Genomic DNA, 26,322 nt, shown 5'->3' with positions numbered 1-26,322 from the left:
TTCGGGGTTGGGTTTTTTTGTTTTTTTTTTTTCTTTGGTGTGTTTTAAATAAGGCTTGACACAGTGAGTAGGACTCTTGTGTGATTTTTTTTTTTTTTTTTTTTTTTTTTTTAATTGTGGAAACATAAGTATAACGTGTTCTGTAGGTTATGAAATTGACGGGACTACATTATTGGCTACTTACTAAATCTTGTAGTTGTGAGTAGGTTTTTGTAACTCTGATTTTGAAATCCAAGAAGAAAACTGAGGAGACGAAGGAGGTAGAGAAGTTATCTCCTTCTAGGACAGAAAGGGTTTAGCGCAGAAACTGCTGGGTCTAATGTGGCGCGGGGGTTTCCGTGCGCCGGCCGGGCCGGGCGCGGGGCTCGGCGGCAGGAGAGCGGCGAGCTGTGCGCGTGCGCGGGAGGCGCGCTGCCGCGGGGAGCCGAGCGGAGCCGAGCGGAGGTGAATGGAGCCGAGCGGAGCCGAACGGAGCCGAGCCGAGTCGAGCAGAGCCGAGCCGAGTCGAGCGGAGCCGAGCGGAGGCGAACGGAGCGAGCGGCTCCGAGTTGAGCCGAGCCGAGCTGCGCCGAAGAGGCGAATCCAGCCGAGTCTAGCGGAGAACAGCCCGAGTGTAGGCGAGGAGCCGAGCGGGGCCGAACCGAGCCGAGCTCCGCCGAGCGCAGCATCCCGAGCAGGGCGGGCCGCCGGGGCGGGCTCGGGTGGAGTCGGGGCTCTCTGAGGCTCCCCGTCCTGTCCCGCTCTCTACCCCTCCTTCTTCCTCCCCGTATTCCTCTTCTTTCTCTCTTTCCCCCATTTCCCGCTCTCCCCAAAGCCGACCCCTTTCTCTCCCTTTTCGGCCTCCCCTCTCGTCCCCCCCTCCATCCTTCCTTCCTCCTCCCCGTATTCCTGTTCTTTGTCCGCAGACCCTCTCCCCTCCTCTCCCTCGCAAACCCGACACCCCGCGCCCCCCCCCCCCCACTCCTTCCTGCTCTGTCCCTATCCCGCTCCTCCGTTCTATTCCTCTTCTCTCCCTCCTCTGTGCACCATCCCTCTTCCCCGCTCCCGGCCTTTCCCTTGCCCTCCCGCTTTCCTCCACAGCCCGACCTCCCTCCCTACCCTTTCTCATGCCCTGCTAGCCCTCTTCTCTTCCCGTCGCCCCGTTCCTTCTTTCCCCGCAGCCGCGGGGCCGGGAGCGCCGGAGAATAAAGCGCAGAGGGCCGGAGCCCGGCGCCCCTGGGCCCTTGCGGGAGTCCCCGCACGGGGCCGGAGGCTCTCGGCGGATCCCCCCGTGCCGGTCGAACCCCGCCCGGCCCCGCCGGACCTGCGGCTTTGCCGGCATCGCGCCGAGAGCGGCCCCCGCTCTGTGCCGTGCCGTCCGTGCCGCGTCCCCGCCGTCTCTGCCGCTCCCTCTCTCTGCCCCTCGCCCGTGACAGCGAGGCTGGGCAGGAGCTTCGACCCTTCTGGGGGCTGCCCCCTTTTCTTGTTGCGGCAGAGTCCCTTTCGGGGGGGATGTACATGTGGAAAGGGATGGAAGCAAGTGCTGGGCTGCTGTCCAGGGCAGTTAAGACTCGTTCTGTGCCTTCTTTGGGGGCCAGGAAAAAGGGGTGAAGACTCGGGGCTCTGGTGTCATTTGGGGCACCCTAAGGTCCCTAGGAGAGGGAGGCACGCTGCGGCGGAGGAGCAGGTGGGTGGCGAATGAGGGGGGTCATGCCGGGTGCCGTCCCCCCGAGGGGGGTGTGTAGAATACTACATCCTGTCAAGTGCTTCGTTTTTATAGGTATTGGTAAAAATAGGAATTTGTCTCTAAATTCATTTGGAAAGAAAGCCAGAGCAGCCCCAGGTGTGAACTGTGAGGATAAGGAGGGGCCGGCTCCTGCCGGCAGCTGTTTTAGGGGCTTTGCCTCAGCTGATTTTACAGGGAGCTGCTGGAGAAGAGGAGTTTATGGGCGGCTCCTGGGGCTGTCCTTGGAAGGACGGTGACAGCTTCGGACAGGGTCTGGGGGATCACCTGGATACGCACTTGGATACCTGGAGCATTGCTCAGAGGAGGTGCCGAGGGACAAACCTTTGTGCCAGGTAGCGGCAGCCAAACAGGTGAGCCCATGTGCATTTGTAGCGGGGACATTTCTCCTTTCCCTTTTAAATTTCATCTTGCCAATCCCTCCCCGGTGCTCCCAGAAAAAAAAAAAAAAAAAAAAAAAAAAAAAAAAAAAAAAGAAAAAAAAGTATTTTGAGTAGGAAAGAAATTCAAATTGAGGGTAGCGACTTGTCTTCCATTATTGACCGTGTCTGAACTGGTGGGGGATCCCCTTTCACGTGTGGTTTTGAGGGTATTGATTGAAGGAAAACCTGCCTTTTCCAGGATGTTAGGGGTATCCCAGGGGTGTCAGGGAATCGACAATACACAGCCCATTGTTCTATTTGTAGTTCACCTCTACTTCTTATATAATTTTTCTGCTGACAAATCTTATGCTTAGCTCGAATCGCAGTTCTGCTGTTTCTGAGGCCTGCCTTTTGCAGCTTTCCCAAAACCCTCTGGTTTGAAAGATTGCCACAACTTGAGGGATTTCATTTGAGGACAAGCCCTTCTTTTCTGCTCTTACAGGGGCTGAAACTGAAGGGGAGAACACATTTATTTGCCCTTGTTGAAGTGAGGCGAGCACCTGAGTGTGGCGTAAGTTCCGGGGGTTGAATTGAAGGAGGCTGCAGCTCTCGCAGCGTTTGAAGGGTTGGGATCGGGCTGTGCCGCTGCATTGGAGGGCGCTTCTTGTGCCCCTGGCCCGGCAGCCAAGGCTGTGGCGCGGGAAGCTGCTGGCGTTGCCCGGGGAGCTGCCGAGGTGGAAGGGGACTTGGGCGCGGCCGGGCTGGCGCGGGACTGCCGGAGCCGCGCCGGAGCGAGGCGTGCGGAGCCGAGGGGAGCTTTGCCGGGCCGGCGGGCGGGAGAGGCGGCGCGGGCGCTGCGCCGGTGCCGGCCGGTGCCGGCCGCTCCGTCCGCTCCGGGCGCGGGGCTCGGGCGCCGCCGGGGCCCCCTGGGCCCGGTGCCGGCCCCGCCGGGCAGGGGGAGCGGGCGGGGGGCTCCCGGCGCGGCGCCGCCTCTGCCTGCCGCAGGAGCCGCTTTCCTGCCGGGAGCCGCGCTCCGCCCGGTGCCGGCAGCGCGGCTTTTCATTTTCCGAAGGTCCTTGGTGTAGCGCTTTGGAGGTGGTTCTTAGGAATTGATTGTATCGTTTTCTTTTGTTCGTGCTTGGTGTATGCTAAGGGACATGGTGTACTTCTTGAATGTTATGGTTCTTGGTTCAGGTGCTGATGGCAAGGATTTATTTGGATTGAGTTTTGTTGTTGGATTTCATTTTTGTGGAATTTGGTGGATTTTTTTTGTGTTTTGATTTGTTTTGATTTTTTTGGTTGGGTTTTTAAATAATATTTTTATATTATAAAAAGATAATTTAAAATTCTATATTTTAAGGTTTACAATGTTTTTTTTATGGGTCGTGGCATGAAGTAGCGGTTAGGTTTTTAATTGGATTGTGGTGGCTTTTATTAGCGTGAGTATGTAGTGTTCGTTTTGGTGGGTTTGAGGCAGTGTCCTGTAGTTAATTAGTGAGGTTTTTGTAATATTGGTCATTGCATTATTGTTTATTGTATTATAGAGGTTTTATTCATTTGGTATGTTTGATTGTCGTGTATGTTTTGTTGTTGCAGAGAATCTGGGAGATATTGTTTATGGTTCCATTTATCTTTTGGCTTGGTGTTTATTTCCAGGTGGTATTTTAGTTTTGATTATGGTTTGAGGCATTATGGGTTTATTGAGTTAGGAATCATTTTTTTGTTGTTGTTAATTGAAGTTTTTTTTTTTTTTTTTTTTTTTTTTTTTTTTTTTTTTGTAGTTTGATGTATTTGGTTGCTGGTTTTTATTCGTTTTATTTTTGGGAACATGGTTGTTTATATGGTGGATTTTTTTTCGGTAGTTATTTTATTTGGGTGGTGATTTTTTTGTTTCTTAGTGGTTTAGATTTTTTTATATCGGTAATTGGTTTGGTGGTTTTTTAAGTTTATTTTATAGCGTATTGGGTTCTCTTTATGAGTTAGTGTTGAGGTAGAGTTTTTTTTTTTTGTTTTTTTTTTTTTTTTTAGTAACGTTCAGGGTCTGTTCTAGGGTTTGGAGTTTAGTAAGTTAGTTGGATTTTTTCTTTTTAGTGGGTTTTGTGATTTGCTGTGTGGGATTGTATAGGGTTTTTTTTTCTTTTTTGTTTAATTTTTGTGATGTGATAAGAATTGTTAGTGAAAAGAGTGTAGTGTGGGTTTTTTTTGCTGGTAGTTGGTTGGCTGGTGGAGCCATTCTAATATTTTTGGACGGTATGGGTGGGAATTTGTTGCTGTTTGTATTGGCATTTTAGTTTTAGGTATTGGATCTTAAATGCAAAATTATAACTATAACTATAATGTAAGAAAACAAATCTAGAAATATAAAAATGGGAATATAAAACTTCCATTTTAAATATAAATAGAATACATATAAATAGAACATGTAACATAAATAATATTATCTATCACCGTAAGATGTTCTAATGTTTGATATAGAGTATTTTATACTCTATAGAGTATTTTAGAGTATGTTTATATAAGTACATATGAATATAGATTATACATATAAATCAAATCCATAGAAAATATCAATCTAGAAATGTATAATTAATATATGTAGATAGATATAAAATCCAAAATCATAGAAATTGATACAATACATAATGGATATGATACTGTATATGTCTTATTATACCACATGACATGTCATATATTTTATATATCTAAATATAGTACATCAATATACTGTAATATAATATGTAAGAAACTATAAATGTAAATATCAAAAGCATAAATAGAAAAATATTCAAATATAGTTTAAAATAAAGGGGTTTTTAAAATTTTCTATTTGGTAGTAGGCAGGGCTTTTATTATAAAAATTAAAAATAGAAATAAAATAAATTAGAAAGGGCTTCTTTGGTTTTTATTTGGTTAGAGGCAGGGTTTTTATTTTAAAAAATATGAATATACATTTTATTTTGATATAATTCTAAAAATAGAAATAGATAATCAATGTATAAAGATAGATAAAAAATATAAAGTGTAAATAAAAATAAGTAATAGGAAGATATAGAATATAAATAACACCATCCATCAATCTACATTTACAATGCAAATTTCAATAGAAATGCGAAAAACATAGATAAATTTAAACACAGTTTAGAAGAAAGGGGTTTTTTTTTAGGTTTTGACTTGGGTAGAGGCAGGGGTTTTATTATAAACAATATAAACCTTTTAGAAATATCAATCTAAATATAGAAATATGTAATCAATATATTAAGACATGCATAAAAATAGAAAATAAAATAAACTTTAAGTAATATGAATGAATGTAAGAAATTATAAAATTATCATTATACATCAGTATACATTTTAAATCAAAATGTGAATATAAATATAAAAAATATAAAAATAATATAGATTGAAATATAGCTTAAAAGAAAAGATTTTTTATTTTGGTTCTTATTGGGTTAGAGGCAGGGTTTGTTTTTTTTTTTTTTTGGTCGGTGTTTTTCGGTTTCGTGCGGGATGTTTAGGGGCATTTATTGCAGAGGATGTTTTGAAGGGGGTCGCGCCTGTTCTTCTTTGCGCGCCTTCCCCGCCTGCAGCCCCAGGGCGGGCGGCAGTGCCGCCGCCTTGTGGCCAGAGTGCAGTACTGCAGCCCTCGCCCGAGGTCCTCCCGCGGCCGCCACCTTGGGAGTGGGTTGTCGCGGACTCGCTTGACCTTCCCAATATGGCGGCAAAAAAGGCGGGAAAAAGGAGGACCTCGGTCTGTCTACTGCACTGCCTGCACGGCACCCTGACGCCGGCGCCGCCCCGCGGGATTTTTTTCGCTTTTTCCCGTGTCGTGGCCGCGGACTGTGAGCTCAGCGGCTGCGCGGGCGGTCAGGTTTTGAGCGGGCGCCGACAGGCATCGGCAAAAACGCCTCTCCCTTCCGAGGGCCTCACGCGGCCGCCATCTTGAAAGTGTCGCGGCGGCCGGGACACTCTTGACCTTCTCAATATGGCGGATAGAAAAAAAAAAAAAAAAAAAAAAAAAAAAAAAAAAAGCGCGGGAAAATCGTGGTCCGCGTGCTGCACTGCCCGCGCGCCACGCAGGGGCCGCCCCGCCGGGATTTCCCGCGGCCTTGCCAGTACTGCGGACACGGGCTGTTGCCGCACTCGCGCCGCGGGCGGGTGGGTTTCAGGCAGCATTTTTCTTTTAAATAAGAGATCGTTAATATTAATATCATAGAGCTAGAATTTGGTTACAGGCAGGGCTTTTATTTTAAAGAACAGAACTATTTTTGCAATAGAAATATAGAAATGTATATTAATATATCTGGATATATAAAAAGATAAAATATAAATAAATAGAAGTCATAGGAAGAAGATATTTAATATAGAATCGAAATAACATCATGCATCAATATACATGATAAATGGGAATGTGAAAAGTATAAATATGAAAGATAGTTCTAGAGAGTTTAAAAGAAAAGGATTTTGGAGGGGTTTTATTGGGTTAGAGGCAGTGTGTTTTAGTTTGTGTGCGGGTGGTTTCGGGCCATTTATTTTTCAGGATTTTTCCAAGGGGATCGCCCCTGTTCTTTTCTGCCTCCCTTCCCTCCGGGCGAGCGGCAGCCCCCGGCTGTGGCCGGCGGCGGTGCTGCCGCCTTGTGGACAGAGAGCGGTACTGCAGCCCCCCCCAGCCAGCGCCCTGCCCCTCGCCGCTGGGTGCCGGCTGAGGGGGGAAGGACGGCTGCCGAGCGTGGGAAGGGCGAGGCGCGGGAGGGAGCGAGCGGCAAGCGGGGCGGTGTCTGTAAATAGAGGGGAGGGGTGAAGGAGATTCGGGAGAGCAAAGGGACCCGATGACCGAGAAGAACGGCAGCGGCGAGGGCGGCCCGGCGGGGCCGCTTTCGGCGGGCGGCGGAGGCGCGGTCGCAGCGCTCACGGGCCGGGGGCGGCGGGCGGGGGGCGAGCGGCGTCGGAACAGGGCTGCACTCCCCTTTCCCGATCCCCGCGCGCGTCCCTCTCTAGACGCTGGAAGCGACCGCGTGCCGGAAAATGCCGCCGGGGCGGCGCGCAGGCGGCGGAGCGGGGCCCCGGCTTTCCCCGCCCCTCCTGCCGCCATCTTTGGAAGGTCAAGCGAGCCGTCCCCGTCCCGCCGCGTCGCTGTCTCGTCCCGCCGCGTTCCCGCCGCCTCCCCGTGCTTCCCCGCCGTCTCCACTCTGACACGATCCGCCCCCGTCCCGGACCCCCTCCGCTGCAGGGAAATGCAGGAGAACGCGAAAGCATCGGGGCAGAGCAGCCGCTGGAGGTGCCCGAGCCGTCTCCCCCTTGCCCGCAGGGCCGGAGTTGCCCACCGCCGGCAGCTGACAGGTACGCTGACAGCACGGGCGGCTCCGGCACACGCTTTGCCTCGCTGTGTTCCGGTGCCGTGCTGCTGCGGGAGGACGGGGCCAGCGCTCCAAAGGCCAGAGCAGAGCGCTGGCGAATGGGAGGCGAGGAAGGCTTGGGCTAAGGATGGATTGAAACCGGGCTGCCTGTAAGTGCGCAGAGAGACCTTTGTCATCCACGCTGCCAAAAGGAGCACCTGGTACACCCTATAGGCGTGCCTTGTGTTTCACGTGTTTTCATTTCCTGTTTGTGTCATCCCAAAAAGCAGGGACGGAGCAAATGGGACTGGTTCCCACTGTTGCTGGGTGAAGGCTTTTTACAGGCTGCTGTATTGATGTCATCTTTTTTTCACCCCAAGTTTGGCTTTTCCCATGCTTTTCCCGTAGCTGCTGCATTGGGTGTCCCCAGGAGGGCTGGGTTCCTCAGCAGGGGTCTTAGGAGTTGCTATGGATTCTGATTTTTCTGAAGCTGTATGGAAGCGTGCTAGCGAATCAGCTCTTTTCTCTCCTGAAAAGCTTTCCATCTATGTCCACCCGTGCGTCTCTGTGTTTTAATCACGTAGCCGGACGCGCTGAGGTTCTTACTTTCTAAGCCAAAAGCTGAAGCAGATGACCGTTTGCTTTGTGTGTGTGAGGAGTGGCATTTGTGCTGGAGAGCTGCGGTTGGGAACAAAAGATGGACTTAATGTGCTCTGGGGACGGGCACGGGAGGAAACGCACAGAAAGGCAAGGCAGTGATGATTGCGGAGGAGAAATGAGAGGTGGTTGCTTCCGATCCGTGGGGACTTTCCTTGGGAGTGATCGATCAGAGAGCGTATGGAAGTAGAGAGCATCTTCTGGCTGCTTCTGTTCTGTAAACTTCTCCCTGGCTTCACAGGTCCGTGCTGGAGAGTGGGAGAAGGGTCCCTGCTGGCTGCCGTGTCCTGGGTGGGCACAGAGCTCTGACCTTGGCCAGATGGGCTGGTGAGTATTGAATCAATCCCTGCCTCCTCGTGAGCAAGTTGTTTGAAGGAGTTTGAGGCAGGGACGGCTTTTAGCCGGCTGCAGTTCGGTTTCTTTCTCACAGGTTTCCGGGTGTTTTGATCCTGACGTCGCCAAAGCCTCAGGTTTGCTGAATTGGGGCTCCTACCTGTGTGACCCGTGAAATGTCCCGGAAGCTGATCGATGTCTTCCTGCTCCCGCTGTGTTCATTTGGGCTGTGCTTCAGGCTTCTCTCCCTGGGCCCTTGCCGTTGCCGTATCTCTTGGATGCCGTGCAGAACGGAATCAGGCAGCCAAGCCTCAGGTTCACCTTCTCCCTCACCCTCTGCGCTGCTCGTGTGGCACAGCAGATCCTGAAGCCAGGTACTGGGACGTGCTGCGTGTGTCACTGCTGGGGTGAAAAACAGAGCCCTGGGGAGTGTCGATCCCCTCACCTGCTCTGTGCTCGTGCGCTCTTGCCTGAGCTTTTCCTCCTGGGCAAGAGAAGGGGAGGGTGGGCAGCAGTGGGAATGCGCCTCAGAGCAAAGGCCTTCTGCAGTTGCCGGGCTGTTCTCCCAGCTCGGAGCGCTGCACGCTCACTGACTGCAGCTTCCAGGAATTGTCGTCCGTGCTTGTGGATTGGGAGCGCTGTCCTCCTCCACCATGCCAACCTTTTCTCTTTACAGAGGAGCACGTGTACATAAGGGTAAAGAGATTCCTTCTGTCACACCGGTATTTGGACCTGAGGAAGGTACCAGGTTTTCTCCAGCTTTTCTACAGTTTTGATTTTGAGGTAAGAGTCCCATTTTAGGTACCCAGTAATTCTTCAGAAATGTATTAGAAACAGCCGCAAAAATACAATGAAAGCTCATTCTCCCACGGGTAGTTAATTAGAAGCGTCTTTCTTATGTTTCATGTAGGAATTCAAAATGTTATTTCTGTGAGGTTTTTGTTGTCTTCTTAATACTAGCGCACAAGGAGTTGTGCTGCGTATGCTCTGTGAGCACAAGAAAAGAATGTTCTGCCCCGGCTAGCTACAATTCCTCTTTGAGTTTAGGCTAGTAACTTGGAGTTCAACTGAAGTATTTTAGAAACAGCAACTTCTAAAATTCCATTTCCACTGCATGTTTGGGCTGCAGACTGACTGTTCCCAATGGATGTTAGCGATTAAATTTGATAGGAATGGAAAATTGAGAAGTCCAGAAGAAGCTGTGGTAATTCCTGAGCTGGCACTCAGAGGGAACCGGGGTTTTGTGCTCTTAGGAGCATGTATCCTTTGGAAATGTCTGAATGTCTGACGGTGGTATTTTTCTTTATGGCTTCCAGTACAAAACAGCACGAGTGGATCCTCAGATTTCTTGGGGAAGGGCTGCGTGACAAACATTGCTGTGAGCTCTATGTCTACCAGAGGATTTTCCGGGTCATTCTTTCCTTTCTCAGCAGTCCTTTGTGTGACCAGGGCTCCCAGGTAAGAATTGAAAAAGAACAGTTCCCAAATACCCCAAACCACAAAAGCTTGTATGGCCTCAAGATCTCAAGTACAAAACAGAAAGGAGCAGCTGATTCTGCCTTGGTCCTCTTGAAAATCTGTTCCTTGTTGGTTTTGTGGATGTGTGGAGGGGGAAATAATTTAGGTTGTGTCTAAACCAGTCCCATCCTTATCCCCCGAAACTGGGACCGGTTCCTGCCATCGTGGAGCCTCACGTGGGTGCCGTGGTTTTGCTCCTGCAGTCGGGGTCTTTTCTTTTTGGGGTCTCTATTCCCCAGCCAGCACGTTTGTCACCTGCACAGTGCTTCGGCAGGAGGGAAACTCGCCTGCCGGGAGCTCTCAGGTTTGGGAGCATCCACCCTGAGGATTTCAGGTATCAAAACCTCGGACAAAAAGAGAAAATTGTCTTGCTACCTGAATACTTCTTGTAAGAGCAGCACCTGTGGTGTGAAGCGTTGAAGGGAGAATGTCTTTCCTTCTCTGGAGTTGCTGAGAACAGGCGGTGTTCATTTTAGCTGGAAGTTGATCGGGTACCAGCCAAATTGCTCATTTTATTTTAGATAATCAGATCTTGGCTGTAAAAGAACAAGTTGCATTTTCTGTTTCAGAGTCCTATTCTGGAGATACGACAGAGTGCTGCTGCCCGTGTCACCTCTAGAGCTGCCCATGAGCCGATAGAGGATCACAGCCTCCTCTCGTGGGTCCTGCACGGCTTAGAGAAAAGGTAACCAGCCAAGTACGGGAGACATGGGGACAATTTCCTGTCCACGGCTGAAGAATGACGTGGCTGAGGATGAAAGCAAGGGGGACAGACCTGGAGACGGGGGCACCGAGGGCTGCACTGGCAGAACTTGCTGAACGCTGAGGTGTCCCTTGTGTTTTTGAGAAAGAGAATCAAGAGGCTTTCAGGTGGTGGTGGGAGGGACGATGGTGGGGGGGCTGTGTGATTTGGGAATCACTTCCTTGACAAAGCAAAAGGACACCTTGTGCTGGTGTCTTTAGCTTTGAAATTTCAAGCAGCCTCAGTTCCCATCCTGTCACAGGACCTGCTGCACAGGAAGTGGCACAGTAATGGATTTGAGCTGTCTAGAACGTTACTTCTCCTCCCCTTGCCTCTCCCTGACAAAAAAAATCTCTTCTGCAAGCACAGAGTGCCCTGACAGGTTCAGGCAAGTGCACCAAAAGTGCCCTAGAATATGGTCCCCCGTAGGAGATGGACCAGCTGCTGGTGAGGATCTGCCTTTCAAATGTGGTTTTCTTTTCTTTTTTTTCTTTTTGTTCTGTTTCATTTTGTTTTTCAGGTTTCTGGAGAACCAGGTGATAAATAAAATGATTTCCTTACTCCATCCTTTGTGGCTAATAAATTTAGGAGACAAGAGAGAAAACAGGAATCGATCCCAGATGCTGCTGTTGAGATGGGTATATGATCTACCTGTATATAGATATATGCGTATCTATCTATATCTGTGTAGTGCTAATAATGGGAGTTTTTATGATACGTTGCTTTACTGTCTTCTATTTTTAATAAAGTGCGATTTTAAGTTATTAGGTATAACATTTTATTCTGCTTATTGGCTAAAGTAACATTTTCTTGTATTTTATTGGTATCAAGTCATGTTAATCATTAATTGGTAAGAGTTTATAATGAATTATTAAGGTGTGAATATTGTTCATTAAGGTACGTCTTTTTTTACTGTAGGTATTTTCATGTGTTCGTATGGGTTTTTATGTTAATGATTTGGGGTTTTTGTGTTATGAATATATTAGTATTTTATTAGGGGTTTTTTTGGTTAGTTTACTTGTTTGGTGTGGTGATCACTCCTGTTAAGTATGTTTATCTATATATGTTTTAAAATGTAAGTTATAAATCTACTTGTTAAGGATTTTTGTAGAGTTCTATGTAAAAATTTAAATCGGTAGGGGAGATAAAAAGCAGTAATTATTAATAAGATGAGTATTTTAGTTTTTAATAATGATTTAAGTTATTCAGCGATGTTTTAATTTTTGAAAATATTATTTAGTTATTTTTTATGTGTGATTGATTAATTTTTAAAAAAAAATTAGTAATGGTTTTGTAAATTGATTTCTTGTGATTTCATCAATTTATATATTTTTAAAAATGTTTTCTATTTATGATTGTGTGTGAATAATAAAAAATGAACAGTTGTTTTATTTTGTAAGGTAGTATGTTTAAAGATGTTCATATTTGGCAGTAATTTATTTAACGTTATACATGTGTTATTGTTTGATTTGGTTGGTTAATAAGTAAGTTCATTTGATGTGCTTCAAGTGTGAGTTGTAGTTATTTTAGGTGTTAAAAGAGATGTAGAACTAATAGAATTAGGTTGTTAAAAGGTTGTACGATTTTGATCCTGAGAAGTAAATTTGTGTTGGAGTGATTGGGTATTTTTAGGTGGGTGTTCTTTTTTTTTTGGTGTTTTGTTTTTTTTTTTTTTTTTATATGTATTATTGTTATGTTTGGTCTTAGTGGGTTAATTGTTTTAAATTGTAGGTTTGCTGTTTTGAGGTAACTTCTTTGTGGTTTGGTGTGGTTTGGGGGTTGTTTTGTAACTAAATATTGTACAAGTATTTGTTTGTAATGATTTGAGTAATTTTACTTTTGGTGGTTTACCTGTAATTTGGGGTATGAGTGTATAAATGTTATTTGAAGAGTTTATGTTACGTGTAAGTTTTTTGATTTGCAATTTAGTGTTTGGAAAGGATAAGGTTAGTTGTGAGGAGGTATACAAACGAGCTACGTAGAAAAGAGATTTTTCGGGTTGGTGACTGATAAACAGAGCGTATTTGGACGTGGGGTTTTAGTGTTACTTGTTTGTTCTGTTTTGGTTGTGGAACTATTTCTTTCGGGGTTGGGTTTTTTTGGTGTTTTTTTTTTTCTTTGGTGTGTTTTAAATAAGGCTTGACACAGTGAGTAGGACTCTTGTGTGATGATTTTTTTTTTTTTTTTTTAATTGTGGAAACATAAGTATAACGTGTTCTGTAGGTTATGAAATTGACGGGACTACATTATTGGCTACTTACTAAATCTTGTAGTTGTGAGTAGGTTTTTGTAACTCTGATTTTGAAATCCAAGAAGAAAACTGAGGAGACGAAGGAGGTAGAGAAGTTATCTCCTTCTAGGACAGAAAGGGTTTAGCGCAGAAACTGCTGGGTCTAATGTGGCGCGGGGGTTTCCGTGCGCCGGCCGGGCCGGGCGCGGGGCTCGGCGGCAGGAGAGCGGCGAGCTGTGCGCGTGCGCGGGAGGCGCGCTGCCGCGGGGAGCCGAGCGGAGCCGAGCGGAGGTGAATGGAGCCGAGCGGAGCCGAACGGAGCCGAGCCGAGTCGAGCGGAGCCGAGCCGAGTCGAGCGGAGCCGAGCGGAGGCGAACGGAGCGAGCGGCTCCGAGTTGAGCCGAGCCGAGCTGCGCCGAAGAGGCGAATCCAGCCGAGTCTAGCGGAGAACAGCCGAGTGTAGGCGAGGAGCCGAGCGGGGCCGAACCGAGCCGAGCTCCGCCGAGCGCAGCATCCCGAGCAGGGCGGGCCGCCGGGGCGGGCTCGGGTGGAGTCGGGGCTCTCTGAGGCTCCCCGTCCTGTCCCGCTCTCTACCCCTCCTTCTTCCTCCCCGTATTCCTCTTCTTTCTCTCTTTCCCCCATTTCCCGCTCTCCCCAAAGCCGACCCCTTTCTCTCCCTTTTCGGCCTCCCCTCTCGTCCCCCCCTCCATCCTTCCTTCCTCCTCCCCGTATTCCTGTTCTTTGTCCGCAGACCCTCTCCCCTCCTCTCCCTCGCAAACCCGACACCCCGCGCCCCCCCCCCCCCACTCCTTCCTGCTCTGTCCCTATCCCGCTCCTCCGTTCTATTCCTCTTCTCTCCCTCCTCTGTGCACCATCCCTCTTCCCCGCTCCCGGCCTTTCCCTTGCCCTCCCGCTTTCCTCCACAGCCCGACCTCCCTCCCTACCCTTTCTCATGCCCTGCTAGCCCTCTTCTCTTCCCGTCGCCCCGTTCCTTCTTTCCCCGCAGCCGCGGGGCCGGGAGCGCCGGAGAATAAAGCGCAGAGGGCCGGAGCCCGGCGCCCCTGGGCCCTTGCGGGAGTCCCCGCACGGGGCCGGAGGCTCTCGGCGGATCCCCCCGTGCCGGTCGAACCCCGCCCGGCCCCGCCGGACCTGCGGCTTTGCCGGCATCGCGCTGAGAGCGGCCCCCGCTCTGTGCCGTGCCGTCCGTGCCGCGTCCCCGCCGTCTCTGCCGCTCCCTCTCTCTGCCCCTCGCCCGTGACAGCGAGGCTGGGCAGGAGCTTCGACCCTTCTGGGGGCTGCCCCCTTTTCTTGTTGCGGCAGAGTCCCTTTCGGGGGGGATGTACATGTGGAAAGGGATGGAAGCAAGTGCTGGGCTGCTGTCCAGGGCAGTTAAGACTCGTTCTGTGCCTTCTTTGGGGGCCAGGAAAAAGGGGTGAAGACTCGGGGCTCTGGTGTCATTTGGGGCACCCTAAGGTCCCTAGGAGAGGGAGGCACGCTGCGGCGGAGGAGCAGGTGGGTGGCGAATGAGGGGGGTCATGCCGGGTGCCGTCCCCCCGAGGGGGGTGTGTAGAATACTACATCCTGTCAAGTGCTTCGTTTTTATAGGTATTGGTAAAATAGGAATTTGTCTCTAAATTCATTTGGAAAGAAAGCCAGAGCAGCCCCAGGTGTGAACTGTGAGGATAAGGAGGGGCCGGCTCCTGCCGGCAGCTGTTTTAGGGGCTTTGCCTCAGCTGATTTTACAGGGAGCTGCTGGAGAAGAGGAGTTTATGGGCGGCTCCTGGGGCTGTCCTTGGAAGGACGGTGACAGCTTCGGACAGGGTCTGGGGGATCACCTGGATACGCACTTGGATACCTGGAGCATTGCTCAGAGGAGGTGCCGAGGGACAAACCTTTGTGCCAGGTAGCGGCAGCCAAACAGGTGAGCCCATGTGCATTTGTAGCGGGGACATTTCTCCTTTCCCTTTTAAATTTCATCTTGCCAATCCCTCCCCGGTGCTCCCAGAAAAAAAAAAAAAAAAAAAAAAAAAAAAAAAAAAAAAAGAAAAAAAAGTATTTTGAGTAGGAAAGAAATTCAAATTGAGGGTAGCGACTTGTCTTCCATTATTGACCGTGTCTGAACTGGTGGGGGATCCCCTTTCACGTGTGGTTTTGAGGGTATTGATTGAAGGAAAACCTGCCTTTTCCAGGATGTTAGGGGTATCCCAGGGGTGTCAGGGAATCGACAATACACAGCCCATTGTTCTATTTGTAGTTCACCTCTACTTCTTATATAATTTTTCTGCTGACAAATCTTATGCTTAGCTCGAATCGCAGTTCTGCTGTTTCTGAGGCCTGCCTTTTGCAGCTTTCCCAAAACCCTCTGGTTTGAAAGATTGCCACAACTTGAGGGATTTCATTTGAGGACAAGCCCTTCTTTTCTGCTCTTACAGGGGCTGAAACTGAAGGGGAGAACACATTTATTTGCCCTTGTTGAAGTGAGGCGAGCACCTGAGTGTGGCGTAAGTTCCGGGGGTTGAATTGAAGGAGGCTGCAGCTCTCGCAGCGTTTGAAGGGTTGGGATCGGGCTGTGCCGCTGCATTGGAGGGCGCTTCTTGTGCCCCTGGCCCGGCAGCCAAGGCTGTGGCGCGGGAAGCTGCTGGCGTTGCCCGGGGAGCTGCCGAGGTGGAAGGGGACTTGGGCGCGGCCGGGCTGGCGCGGGACTGCCGGAGCCGCGCCGGAGCGAGGCGTGCGGAGCCGAGGGGAGCTTTGCCGGGCCGGCGGGCGGGAGAGGCGGCGCGGGCGCTGCGCCGGTGCCGGCCGGTGCCGGCCGCTCCGTCCGCTCCGGGCGCGGGGCTCGGGCGCCGCCGGGGCCCCCTGGGCCCGGTGCCGGCCCCGCCGGGCAGGGGGAGCGGGCGGGGGGCTCCCGGCGCGGCGCCGCCTCTGCCTGCCGCAGGAGCCGCTTTCCTGCCGGGAGCCGCGCTCCGCCCGGTGCCGGCAGCGCGGCTTTTCATTTTCCGAAGGTCCTTGGTGTAGCGCTTTGGAGGTGGTTCTTAGGAATTGATTGTATCGTTTTCTTTTGTTCGTGCTTGGTGTATGCTAAGGGACATGGTGTACTTCTTGAATGTTATGGTTCTTGGTTCAGGTGCTGATGGCAAGGATTTATTTGGATTGAGTTTTGTTGTTGGATTTCATTTTTGTGGAATTTGGTGGATTTTTTTTTGTTTTGATTTGTTTTGATTTTTTTGGTTGGGTTTTTAAATAATATTTTTATATTATAAAAAGATAATTTAAAATTCTATATTTTAAGGTTTACAATTTTTTTTTATGGGTCGTGGCATGAAGTAGCGGTTAGGTTTTTAATTGGATTGTGGTGGCTTTTATTAGCGTGAGTATGTAGTGTTCGTTTTGGTGGGTTTGAGGCAGTGTCCTGTAGTTAATTAGTGAGGTTTTTGTAATATTGGTCATTGCATTATTGTTGATTGTATTATAGAGGTTTTATTCATTTGGTATGTTTGATTGTCGTGTATGTTTTGTTGTTGCAGAGAATCTGGGAGATATTGTTTATGGTTCCATTTATCTTTTGGCTTGGTGTTTATTTCCAGGTGGTATTTTAGTTTTGATGATGGTTTGAGGCATTATGGGTTTATTGAGTTAGGAATCATTTTTTTGTTGTTGTTAATTGAAGTTTTTTTTTTTTTTTTTTTTTTTTTTTTTTTTTTTTTTTGTAGTTTGATGTATTTGGTTGCTGGTTTTTATTCGTTTTATTTTTGGGAACATGGTTGTTTATATGGTGGATTTTTTTTCGGTAGTTATTTTATTTGGGTGGTGATTTTTTTGTTTCTTAGTGGTTTAGATTTTTTTATATCGGTAATTGGTTTGGTGGTTTTTTAAGTTTATTTTATAGCGTATTGGGTTCTCTTTATGAGTTAGTGTTGAGGTAGAGTTTTTTTTTTTGGTTTTTTTTTTTTTTTTTAGTAACGTTCAGGGTCTGTTGTAGGGTTTGGAGTTTAGTAAGTTAGTTGGATTTTTTTTTTCTTTTTAGTGGGTTTTGTGATTTGCTGTGTGGGATTGTATAGGGTTTTTTTTTCTTTTTTGTTTAATTTTTGTGATGTGATAAGAATTGTTAGTGAAAAGAGTGTAGTGTGGGTTTTTTTTTGCTGGTAGTTGGTTGGCTGGTGGAGCCATTCTAATATTTTTGGACGGTATGGGTGGGAATTTGTTGCTGTTTGTATTGGCATTTTAGTTTTAGGTATTGGATCTTAAATGCAAAATTATAACTATAACTATAATGTAAGAAAACAAATCTAGAAATATAAAAATGGGAATATAAAACTTCCATTTTAAATATAAATAGAATACATATAAATAGAACATGTAACATAAATAATATTATCTATCACCGTAAGATGTTCTAATGTTTGATATAGAGTATTTTATACTCTAGAGAGTATTTTAGAGTATGTTTATATAAGTACATATGAATATAGATTATACATATAAATCAAATCCATAGAAAATATCAATCTAGAAATGTATAATTAATATATGTAGATAGATATAAAATCCAAAATCATAGAAATTGATACAATACATAATGGATATGATACTGTATATGTCTTATTATACCACATGACATGTCATATATTTTATATATCTAAATATAGTACATCAATATACTGTAATATAATATGTAAGAAACTATAAATGTAAATATCAAAAGCATAAATAGAAAAATATTCAAATATAGTTTAAAATAAAGGGGTTTTTAAAATTTTCTATTTGGTAGTAGGCAGGGCTTTTATTATAAAAATTAAAAATAGAAATAAAATAAATTAGAAAGGGCTTCTTTGTTTTTTATTTGGTTAGAGGCAGGGTTTTTATTTTAAAAAATATGAATATACATTTTATTTTGATATAATTCTAAAAATAGAAATAGATAATCAATGTATAAAGATAGATAAAAAATATAAAGTGTAAATAAAAATAAGTAATAGGAAGATATAGAATATAAATAACACCATCCATCAATCTACATTTACAATGCAAATTTCAATAGAAATGCGAAAAACATAGATAAATTTAAACACAGTTTAGAAGAAAGGGTTTTTTTTTTAGGTTTTGACTTGGGTAGAGGCAGGGGTTTTATTATAAACAATATAAACCTTTTAGAAATATCAATCTAAATATAGAAATATGTAATCAATATATTAAGACATGCATAAAAATAGAAAATAAAATAAACTTTAAGTAATATGAATGAATGTAAGAAATTATAAAATTATCATTATACATCAGTATACATTTTAAATCAAAATGTGAATATAAATATAAAAAATATAAAAATAATATAGATTGAAATATAGCTTAAAAGAAAAGATTTTTTATTTTGGTTCTTATTGGGTTAGAGGCAGGGTTTGTTTTTTTTTTTTTTTGGTCGGTGTTTTTCGGTTTCGTGCGGGATGTTTAGGGGCATTTATTGCAGAGGATGTTTTGAAGGGGGTCGCGCCTGTTCTTCTTTGCGCGCCTTCCCCGCCTGCAGCCCCAGGGCGGGCGGCAGTGCCGCCGCCTTGTGGCCAGAGTGCAGTACTGCAGCCCTCGCCCGAGGTCCTCCCGCGGCCGCCACCTTGGGAGTGGGTTGTCGCGGACTCGCTTGACCTTCCCAATATGGCGGCAAAAAAGGCGGGAAAAAGGAGGACCTCGGTCTGTCTACTGCACTGCCTGCACGGCACCCTGACGCCGGCGCCGCCCCGCGGGATTTTTTTCGCTTTTTCCCGTGTCGTGGCCACGGACTGTGAGCTCAGCGGCTGCGCGGGCGGTCAGGTTTTGAGCGGGCGCCGACAGGCATCGGCAAAAAACGCCTCTCCCTTCCGAGGGCCTCACGCGGCCGCCATCTTGAAAGTGTCGCGGCGGCCGGGACACTCTTGACCTTCTCAATATGGCGGATAGAAAAAAAAAAAAAAAAAAAAAAAAAAAAAGCGCGGGAAAATCGTGGTCCGCGTGCTGCACTGCCCGCGCGCCACGCAGGGGCCGCCCCGCCGGGATTTCCCGCGGCCTTGCCAGTACTGCGGACACGGGCTGTTGCCGCACTTGCGCCGCGGGCGGGTGGGTTTCAGGCAGCATTTTTCTTTTAAATAAGAGATCGTTAATATTAATATCATAGAGCTAGAATTTGCTTACAGGCAGGGCTTTTATTTTAAAGAACAGAACTATTTTTGCAATATAAATATAGAAATGTATATTAATATATCTGGATATATAAAAAGATAAAATATAAATAAATAGAAGTCATAGGAAGAAGATATTTAATATAGAATCGAAATAACATCATGCATCAATATACATGATAAATGGGAATGGGAAAAGTATAAATATAAAAGATAGTTCTAGAGAGTTTAAAAGAAAAGGATTTTGGAGGGGTTTTATTGGGTTAGAGGCAGTGTGTTTTAGTTTGTGTGCGGGTGGTTTCGGGCCATTTATTTTTCAGGATTTTTCCAAGGGGATCGCCCCTGTTCTTTTCTGCCTCCCTTCCCTCCGGGCGAGCGGCAGCCCCCGGCTGTGGCCGGCGGCGGTGCTGCCGCCTTGTGGACAGAGAGCGGTACTGCAGCCCCCCCCAGCCAGCGCCCTGCCCCTCGCCGCTGGGTGCCGGCTGAGGGGGGAAGGACGGCTGCCGAGCGTGGGAAGGGCGAGGCGCGGGAGGGAGCGAGCGGCAAGCGGGGCGGTGTCTGTAAATAGAGGGGAGGGGTGAAGGAGATTCGGGAGAGCAAAGGGACCCGATGACCGAGAAGAACGGCAGCGGCGAGGGCGGCCCGGCGGGGCCGCTTTCGGCGGGCGGCGGAGGCGCGGTCGCAGCGCTCACGGGCCGGGGGCGGCGGGCGGGGGGCGAGCGGCGTCGGAACAGGGCTGCACTCCCCTTTCCCGATCCCCGCGCGCGTCCCTCTCTAGACGCTGGAAGCGACCGCGTGCCGGAAAATGCCGCCGGGGCGGCGCGCAGGCGGCGGAGCGGGGCCCCGGCTTTCCCCGCCCCTCCTGCCGCCATCTTTGGAAGGTCAAGCGAGCCGTCCCCGTCCCGCCGCGTCGCTGTCTCGTCCCGCCGCGTTCCCGCCGCCTCCCCGTGCTTCCCCGCCGTCTCCACTCTGACACGATCCGCCCCCGTCCCGGACCCCCTCCGCTGCAGGGAAATGCAGGAGAACGCGAAAGCATCGGGGCAGAGCAGCCGCTGGAGGTGCCCGAGCCGTCTCCCCCTTGCCCGCAGGGCCGGAGTTGCCCACCGCCGGCAGCTGACAGGTACGCTGACAGCACGGGCGGCTCCGGCACACGCTTTGCCTCGCTGTGTTCCGGTGCCGTGCTGCTGCGGGAGGACGGGGCCAGCGCTCCAAAGGCCAGAGCAGAGCGCTGGCGAATGGGAGGCGAGGAAGGCTTGGGCTAAGGATGGATTGAAACCGGGCTGCCTGTAAGTGCGCAGAGAGACCTTTGTCATCCACGCTGCCAAAAGGAGCACCTGGTACACCCTATAGGCGTGCCTTGTGTTTCACGTGTTTTCATTTCCTGTTTGTGTCATCCCAAAAAGCAGGGACGGAGCAAATGGGACTGGTTCCCACTGTTGCTGGGTGAAGGCGGCTGTATTGATGTCATCTTTTTTTCACCCCAAGTTTGGCTTTTCCCATGCTTTTCCCGTAGCTGCTGCATTGGGTGTCCCCAGGAGGGCTGGGTTCCTCAGCAGGGGTCTTAGGAGTTGCTATGGATTCTGATTTTTCTGAAGCTGTATGGAAGTGTGCTAGCGAATCAGCTCTTTTCTCTCCTGAAAAGCTTTCCATCTATGTCCACCCGTGCGTCTCTGTGTTTTAATCACGTAGCCGGACGCGCTGAGGTTCTTACTTTCTAAGCCAAAAGCTGAAGCAGATGACCGTTTGCTTTGTGTGTGTGAGGAGTGGCATTTGTGCTGGAGAGCTGCGGTTGGGAACAAAAGATGGACTTAATGTGCTCTGGGGACGGGCACGGGAGGAAACGCACAGAAAGGCAAGGCAGTGATGATTGCGGAGGAGAAATGAGAGGTGGTTGCTTCCGATCCGTGGGGACTTTCCTTGGGAGTGATCGATCAGAGAGCGTATGGAAGTAGAGAGCATCTTCTGGCTGCTTCTGTTCTGTAAACTTCCCCCTGGCTTCACAGGTCCGTGCTGGAGAGTGGGAGAAGGGTCCCTGCTGGCTGCCGTGTCCTGGGTGGGCACAGAGCTCTGACCTTGGCCAGATGGGCTGGTGAGTATTGAATCAATCCCTGCCTCCTCGTGAGCAAGTTGTTTGAAGGAGTTTGAGGCAGGGACGGCTTTTAGCCGGCTGCAGTTCGGTTTCTTTCTCACAGGTTTCCGGGTGTTTTGATCCTGACGTCGCCAAAGCCTCAGGTTTGCTGAATTGGGGCTCCTACCTGTGTGACCCGTGAAATGTCCCGGAAGCTGATCGATGTCTTCCTGCTCCCGCTGTGTTCATTTGGGCTGTGCTTCAGGCTTCTCTCCCTGGGCCCTTGCCGTTGCCGTATCTCTTGGATGCCGTGCAGAACGGAATCAGGCAGCCAAGCCTCAGGTTCACCTTCTCCCTCACCCTCTGCGCTGCTCGTGTGGCACAGCAGATCCTGAAGCCAGGTACTGGGACGTGCTGCGTGTGTCACTGCTGGGGTGAAAAACAGAGCCCTGGGGAGTGTCGATCCCCTCACCTGCTCTGTGCTCGTGCGCTCTTGCCTGAGCTTTTCCTCCTGGGCAAGAGAAGGGGAGGGTGGGCAGCAATGGGAATGCGCCTCAGAGCAAAGGCCTTCTGCAGTTGCCGGGCTGTTCTCCCAGCTCGGAGCGCTGCACGCTCACTGACTGCAGCTTCCAGGAATTGTCGTCCGTGCTTGTGGATTGGGAGCGCTGTCCTCCTCCACCATGCCAACCTTTTCTCTTTACAGAGGAGCACGTGTACATAAGGGTAAAGAGATTCCTTCTGTCACACCGGTATTTGGACCTGAGGAAGGTACCAGGTTTTCTCCAGCTTTTCTACAGTTTTGATTTTGAGGTAAGAGTCCCATTTTAGGTACCCAGTAATTCTTCAGAAATGTATTAGAAACAGCCGCAAAAATACAATGAAAGCTCATTCTCCCACGGGTAGTTAATTAGAAGCGTCTTTCTTATGTTTCATGTAGGAATTCAAAATGTTATTTCTGTGAGGTTTTTGTTGTCTTCTTAATACTAGCGCACAAGGAGTTGTGCTGTGTATGCTCTGTGAGCACAAGAAAAGAATGTTCTGCCCCGGCTAGCTACAATTCCTCTTTGAGTTTAGGCTAGTAACTTGAGTTCAACTGAAGTATTTTAGAAACAGCAACTTCTAAAATTCCATTTCCACTGCATGTTTGGGCTGCAGACTGACTGTTCCCAATGGATGTTAGCGATTAAATTTGATAGGAATGGAAAATTGAGAAGTCCAGAAGAAGCTGTGGTAATTCCTGAGCTGGCACTCAGAGGGAACCGGGGTTTTGTGCTCTTAGGAGCATGTATCCTTTGGAAATGTCTGAATGTCTGACGGTGGTATTTTTCTTTATGGCTTCCAGTACAAAACAGCACGAGTGGATCCTCAGATTTCTTGGGGAAGGGCTGCGTGACAAACATTGCTGTGAGCTCTATGTCTACCAGAGGATTTTCCGGGTCATTCTTTCCTTTCTCAGCAGTCCTTTGTGTGACCAGGGCTCCCAGGTAAGAATTGAAAAAGAACAGTTCCCAAATACCCCAAACCACAAAAGCTTGTATGGCCTCAAGATCTCAAGTACAAAACAGAAAGGAGCAGCTGATTCTGCCTTGGTCCTCTTGAAAATCTGTTCCTTGTTGGTTTTGTGGATGTGTGGAGGGGGAAATAATTTAGGTTGTGTCTAAACCGGTCCCATCCTTATCCCCTGAAACTGGGACCGGTTCCTGCCATCGTGGAGCCTCACGTGGGTGCCGTGGTTTTGCTCCTGCAGTCGGGGTCTTTTCTTTTTGGGGTCTCTATTCCCCAGCCAGCACGTTTGTCACCTGCACAGTGCTTCGGCAGGAGGGAAACTCGCCTGCCGGGAGCTCTCAGGTTTGGGAGCATCCACCCTGAGGATTTCAGGTATCAAAACCTCGGACAAAAAGAGAAAATTGTCTTGCTACCTGAATACTTCTTGTAAGAGCAGCACCTGTGGTGTGAAGCGTTGAAGGGAGAATGTCTTTCCTTCTCTGGAGTTGCTGAGAACAGGCGGTGTTCATTTTAGCTGGAAGTTGATCGGGTACCAGCCAAATTGCTCATTTTATTTTAGATAATCAGATCTTGGCTGTAAAAGAACAAGTTGCATTTTCTGTTTCAGAGTCCTATTCTGGAGATACGACAGAGTGCTGCTGCCCGTGTCACCTCTAGAGCTGCCCATGAGCCGATAGAGGATCACAGCCTCCTCTCGTGGGTCCTGCACGGCTTAGAGAAAAGGTAACCAGCCAAGTACGGGAGACATGGGGACAATTTCCTGTCCACGGCTGAAGAATGACGTGGCTGAGGATGAAAGCAAGGGGGACAGACCTGGAGACGGGGGCACCGAGGGCTGCACTGGCAGAACTTGCTGAACGCTGAGGTGTCCCTTGTGTTTTTGAGAAGAGAATCAAGAGGCTTTCAGGTGGTGGTGGGAGGGACGATGGTGGGGGGGCTGTGTGATTTGGGAATCACTTCCTTGACAAAGCAAAAGGACACCTTGTGCTGGTGTCTTTAGCTTTGAAATTTCAAGCAGCCTCAGTTCCCATCCTGTCACAGGACCTGCTGCACAGGAAGTGGCACAGTAATGGATTTGAGCTGTCTAGAACGTTACTTCTCCTCCCCTTGCCTCTCCCTGACAAAAAAAATCTCTTCTGCAAGCACAGAGTGCCCTGACAGGTTCAGGCAAGTGCACCAAAAGTGCCCTAGAATATGGTCCCCCGTAGGAGATGGACCAGCTGCTGGTGAGGATCTGCCTTTCAAATGTGGTTTTCTTTTCTTTTTTTTCTTTTTGTTCTGTTTCATTTTGTTTTTTCAGGTTTCTGGAGAACCAGGTGATAAATAAAATGATTTCCTTACTCCATCCTTTGTGGCTAATAAATTTAGGAGACAAGAGAGAAAACAGGAATCGATCCCAGATGCTGCTGTTGAGATGGGTATATGATCTACCTGTATATAGATATATGCGTATCTATCTATATCTGTGTAGTGCTAATAATGGGAGTTTTTATGATACGTTGCTTTACTGTCTTCTATTTTTAATAAAGTGCGATTTTAAGTTATTAGGTATAACATTTTATTCTGCTTATTGGCTAAAGTAACATTTTCTTGTATTTTATTGGTATCAAGTCATGTTAATCATTAATTGGTAAGAGTTTATAATGAATTATTAAGGTGTGAATATTGTTCATTAAGGTACGTCTTTTTTTACTGTAGGTATTTTCATGTGTTCGTATGGGTTTTTATGTTAATGATTTGGGGTTTTTGTGTTATGAATATATTAGTATTTTATTAGGGTTTTTTTGGTTAGTTTACTTGTTTGGTGTGTAGATCACTCCTGTTAAGTATGTTTATCTATATATGTTTTAAAATGTAAGTTATAAATCTACTTGTTAAGGATTTTTGTAGAGTTCTATGTAAAAATTTAAATCGGTAGGGAGATAAAAAGCAGTAATTATTAATAAGATGAGTATTTTAGTTTTTAATAATGATTTAAGTTATTCAGCGATGTTTTAATTTTTGAAAATATTATTTAGTTATTTTTTATGTGTGATTGATTAATTTTTAAAAAAAAAATTAGTAATGTTTTTGTAAATTGATTTCTTGTGATTTCATCAATTTATATATTTTTAAAAATGTTTTCTATTTATGATTGTGTGTGAATAATAAAAAATGAACAGTTGTTTTATTTTGTAAGGTAGTATGTTTAAAGATGTTCATATTTGGCAGTAATTTATTTAACGTTATACATGTGTTATTGTTTGATTTGGTTGGTTAATAAGTAAGTTCATTTGATGTGCTTCAAGTGTGAGTTGTAGTTATTTTAGGTGTTAAAAGAGATGTAGAACTAATAGAATTAGGTTGTTAAAAGGTTGTACGATTTTGATCCTGAGAAGTAAATTTGTGTTGGAGTGATTGGGTATTTTTAGGTGGGTGTTCTTTTTTTGGGTTTTTTTTTTTGTTTGTTTTTTTCTTTTTTTTTTTTTGTTTTTTTTTTTTTTTTTTTTTTTTTTTTTTTTTTTTGTTTTGTTTTTTTTTTTTTTTATATGTATTATTGTTATGTTTGGTCTTAGTGGGTTAATTGTTTTAAATTGTAGGTTTGCTGTTTTGAGGTAACTTCTTTGTGGTTTGGTGTGGTTTGGGGGTTGTTTTGTAACTAAATATTGTACAAGTATTTGTTTGTAATGATTTGAGTAATTTTACTTTTGGTGGTTTACCTGTCATTTGGGGTATGAGTGTATAAATGTTATTTGAAGAGTTTATGTTACGTGTAAGTTTTTTGATTTGCAATTTAGTGTTTGGAAAGGATAAGGTTAGTTGTGAGGAGGTATACAAACGAGCTACGTAGAAAAGAGATTTTTCGGGTTGGTGACTGATAAACAGAGCGTATTTGGACGTGGGGTTTTAGTGTTACTTGTTTGTTCTGTTTTGGTTGTGGAACTATTTCTTTCGGGGTTGGGTTTTTTTGTTTTTTTTTTTCTTTGGTGTGTTTTAAATAAGGCTTGACACAGTGAGTAGGACTCTTGTGTGATTTTTTTTTTTTTTTTTTTTTTTTTTAAATTGTGGAAACATAAGTATAACGTGTTCTGTAGGTTATGAAATTGACGGGACTACATTATTGGCTACTTACTAAATCTTGTAGTTGTGAGTAGGTTTTTGTAACTCTGATTTTGAAATCCAAGAAGAAAACTGAGGAGACGAAGGAGGTAGAGAAGTTATCTCCTTCTAGGACAGAAAGGGTTTAGCGCAGAAACTGCTGGGTCTAATGTGGCGCGGGGGTTTCCGTGCGCCGGCCGGGCCGGGCGCGGGGCTCGGCGGCAGGAGAGCGGCGAGCTGTGCGCGTGCGCGGGAGGCGCGCTGCCGCGGGGAGCCGAGCGGAGCCGAGCGGAGCCGAGCGGAGCCGAGCCGAGCCGAGCGGAGCCGAGCCGAGCCGAGCGGAGCCGAGCCGAGTCGAGCGGAGTCGAGCGAGCGGAGGCGAACGGAGCGAGCGGCTCCGAGTTGAGCCGAGCCGAGCTGCGCCGAAGAGGCGAATCCAGCCGAGTCTAGCGGAGAACAGCCCGAGTGTAGGCGAGGAGCCGAGCGGGGCCGAACCGAGCCGAGCTCCGCCGAGCGCAGCATCCCGAGCAGGGCGGGCCGCCGGGGCGGGCTCGGGTGGAGTCGGGGCTCTCTGAGGCTCCCCGTCCTGTCCCGCTCTCTACCCCTCCTTCTTCCTCCCCGTATTC

The 26,322-nt window shown here is 47.3% G+C and overlaps 2 protein-coding genes across 2 annotated transcripts; both read left to right on the top strand.

Moving 5' to 3' along the window:
- The first annotated feature begins 448 nt into the window (after positions 1 to 448).
- LOC128786816 (uncharacterized) lies at positions 449 to 12,564 on the top strand. The gene is made up of 10 exons (XM_053940461.1): positions 449 to 613; positions 1,966 to 2,076; positions 2,588 to 2,656; positions 7,313 to 7,422; positions 8,317 to 8,402; positions 8,487 to 8,545; positions 8,647 to 8,782; positions 9,085 to 9,191; positions 9,725 to 9,866; positions 10,496 to 12,564. The coding sequence occupies exons 1-9, from the start codon at positions 449 to 451 to the stop codon at positions 9,773 to 9,775; spliced, it is 894 nt and encodes a 297-aa protein (XP_053796436.1). The 3' UTR covers positions 9,776 to 9,866; positions 10,496 to 12,564.
- Positions 12,565 to 13,193: 629 nt separating this feature from the next.
- Positions 13,194 to 23,912, top strand: LOC128786815 (uncharacterized). The gene is made up of 10 exons (XM_053940460.1): positions 13,194 to 13,355; positions 14,709 to 14,819; positions 15,331 to 15,399; positions 20,055 to 20,164; positions 21,048 to 21,133; positions 21,218 to 21,276; positions 21,378 to 21,513; positions 21,816 to 21,922; positions 22,455 to 22,596; positions 23,226 to 23,912. The coding sequence occupies exons 1-9, from the start codon at positions 13,194 to 13,196 to the stop codon at positions 22,503 to 22,505; spliced, it is 891 nt and encodes a 296-aa protein (XP_053796435.1). The 3' UTR covers positions 22,506 to 22,596; positions 23,226 to 23,912.
- The last annotated feature ends 2,410 nt before the right edge of the window (positions 23,913 to 26,322 follow it).

This window comes from Vidua chalybeata, chromosome 4 (assembly GCF_026979565.1).
Source record: "Vidua chalybeata isolate OUT-0048 chromosome 4, bVidCha1 merged haplotype, whole genome shotgun sequence".
NCBI classification, from domain to species: Eukaryota; Metazoa; Chordata; class Aves; order Passeriformes; family Viduidae; genus Vidua; species Vidua chalybeata.
This window is presented reverse-complemented; position numbering and strand designations above follow the sequence as displayed.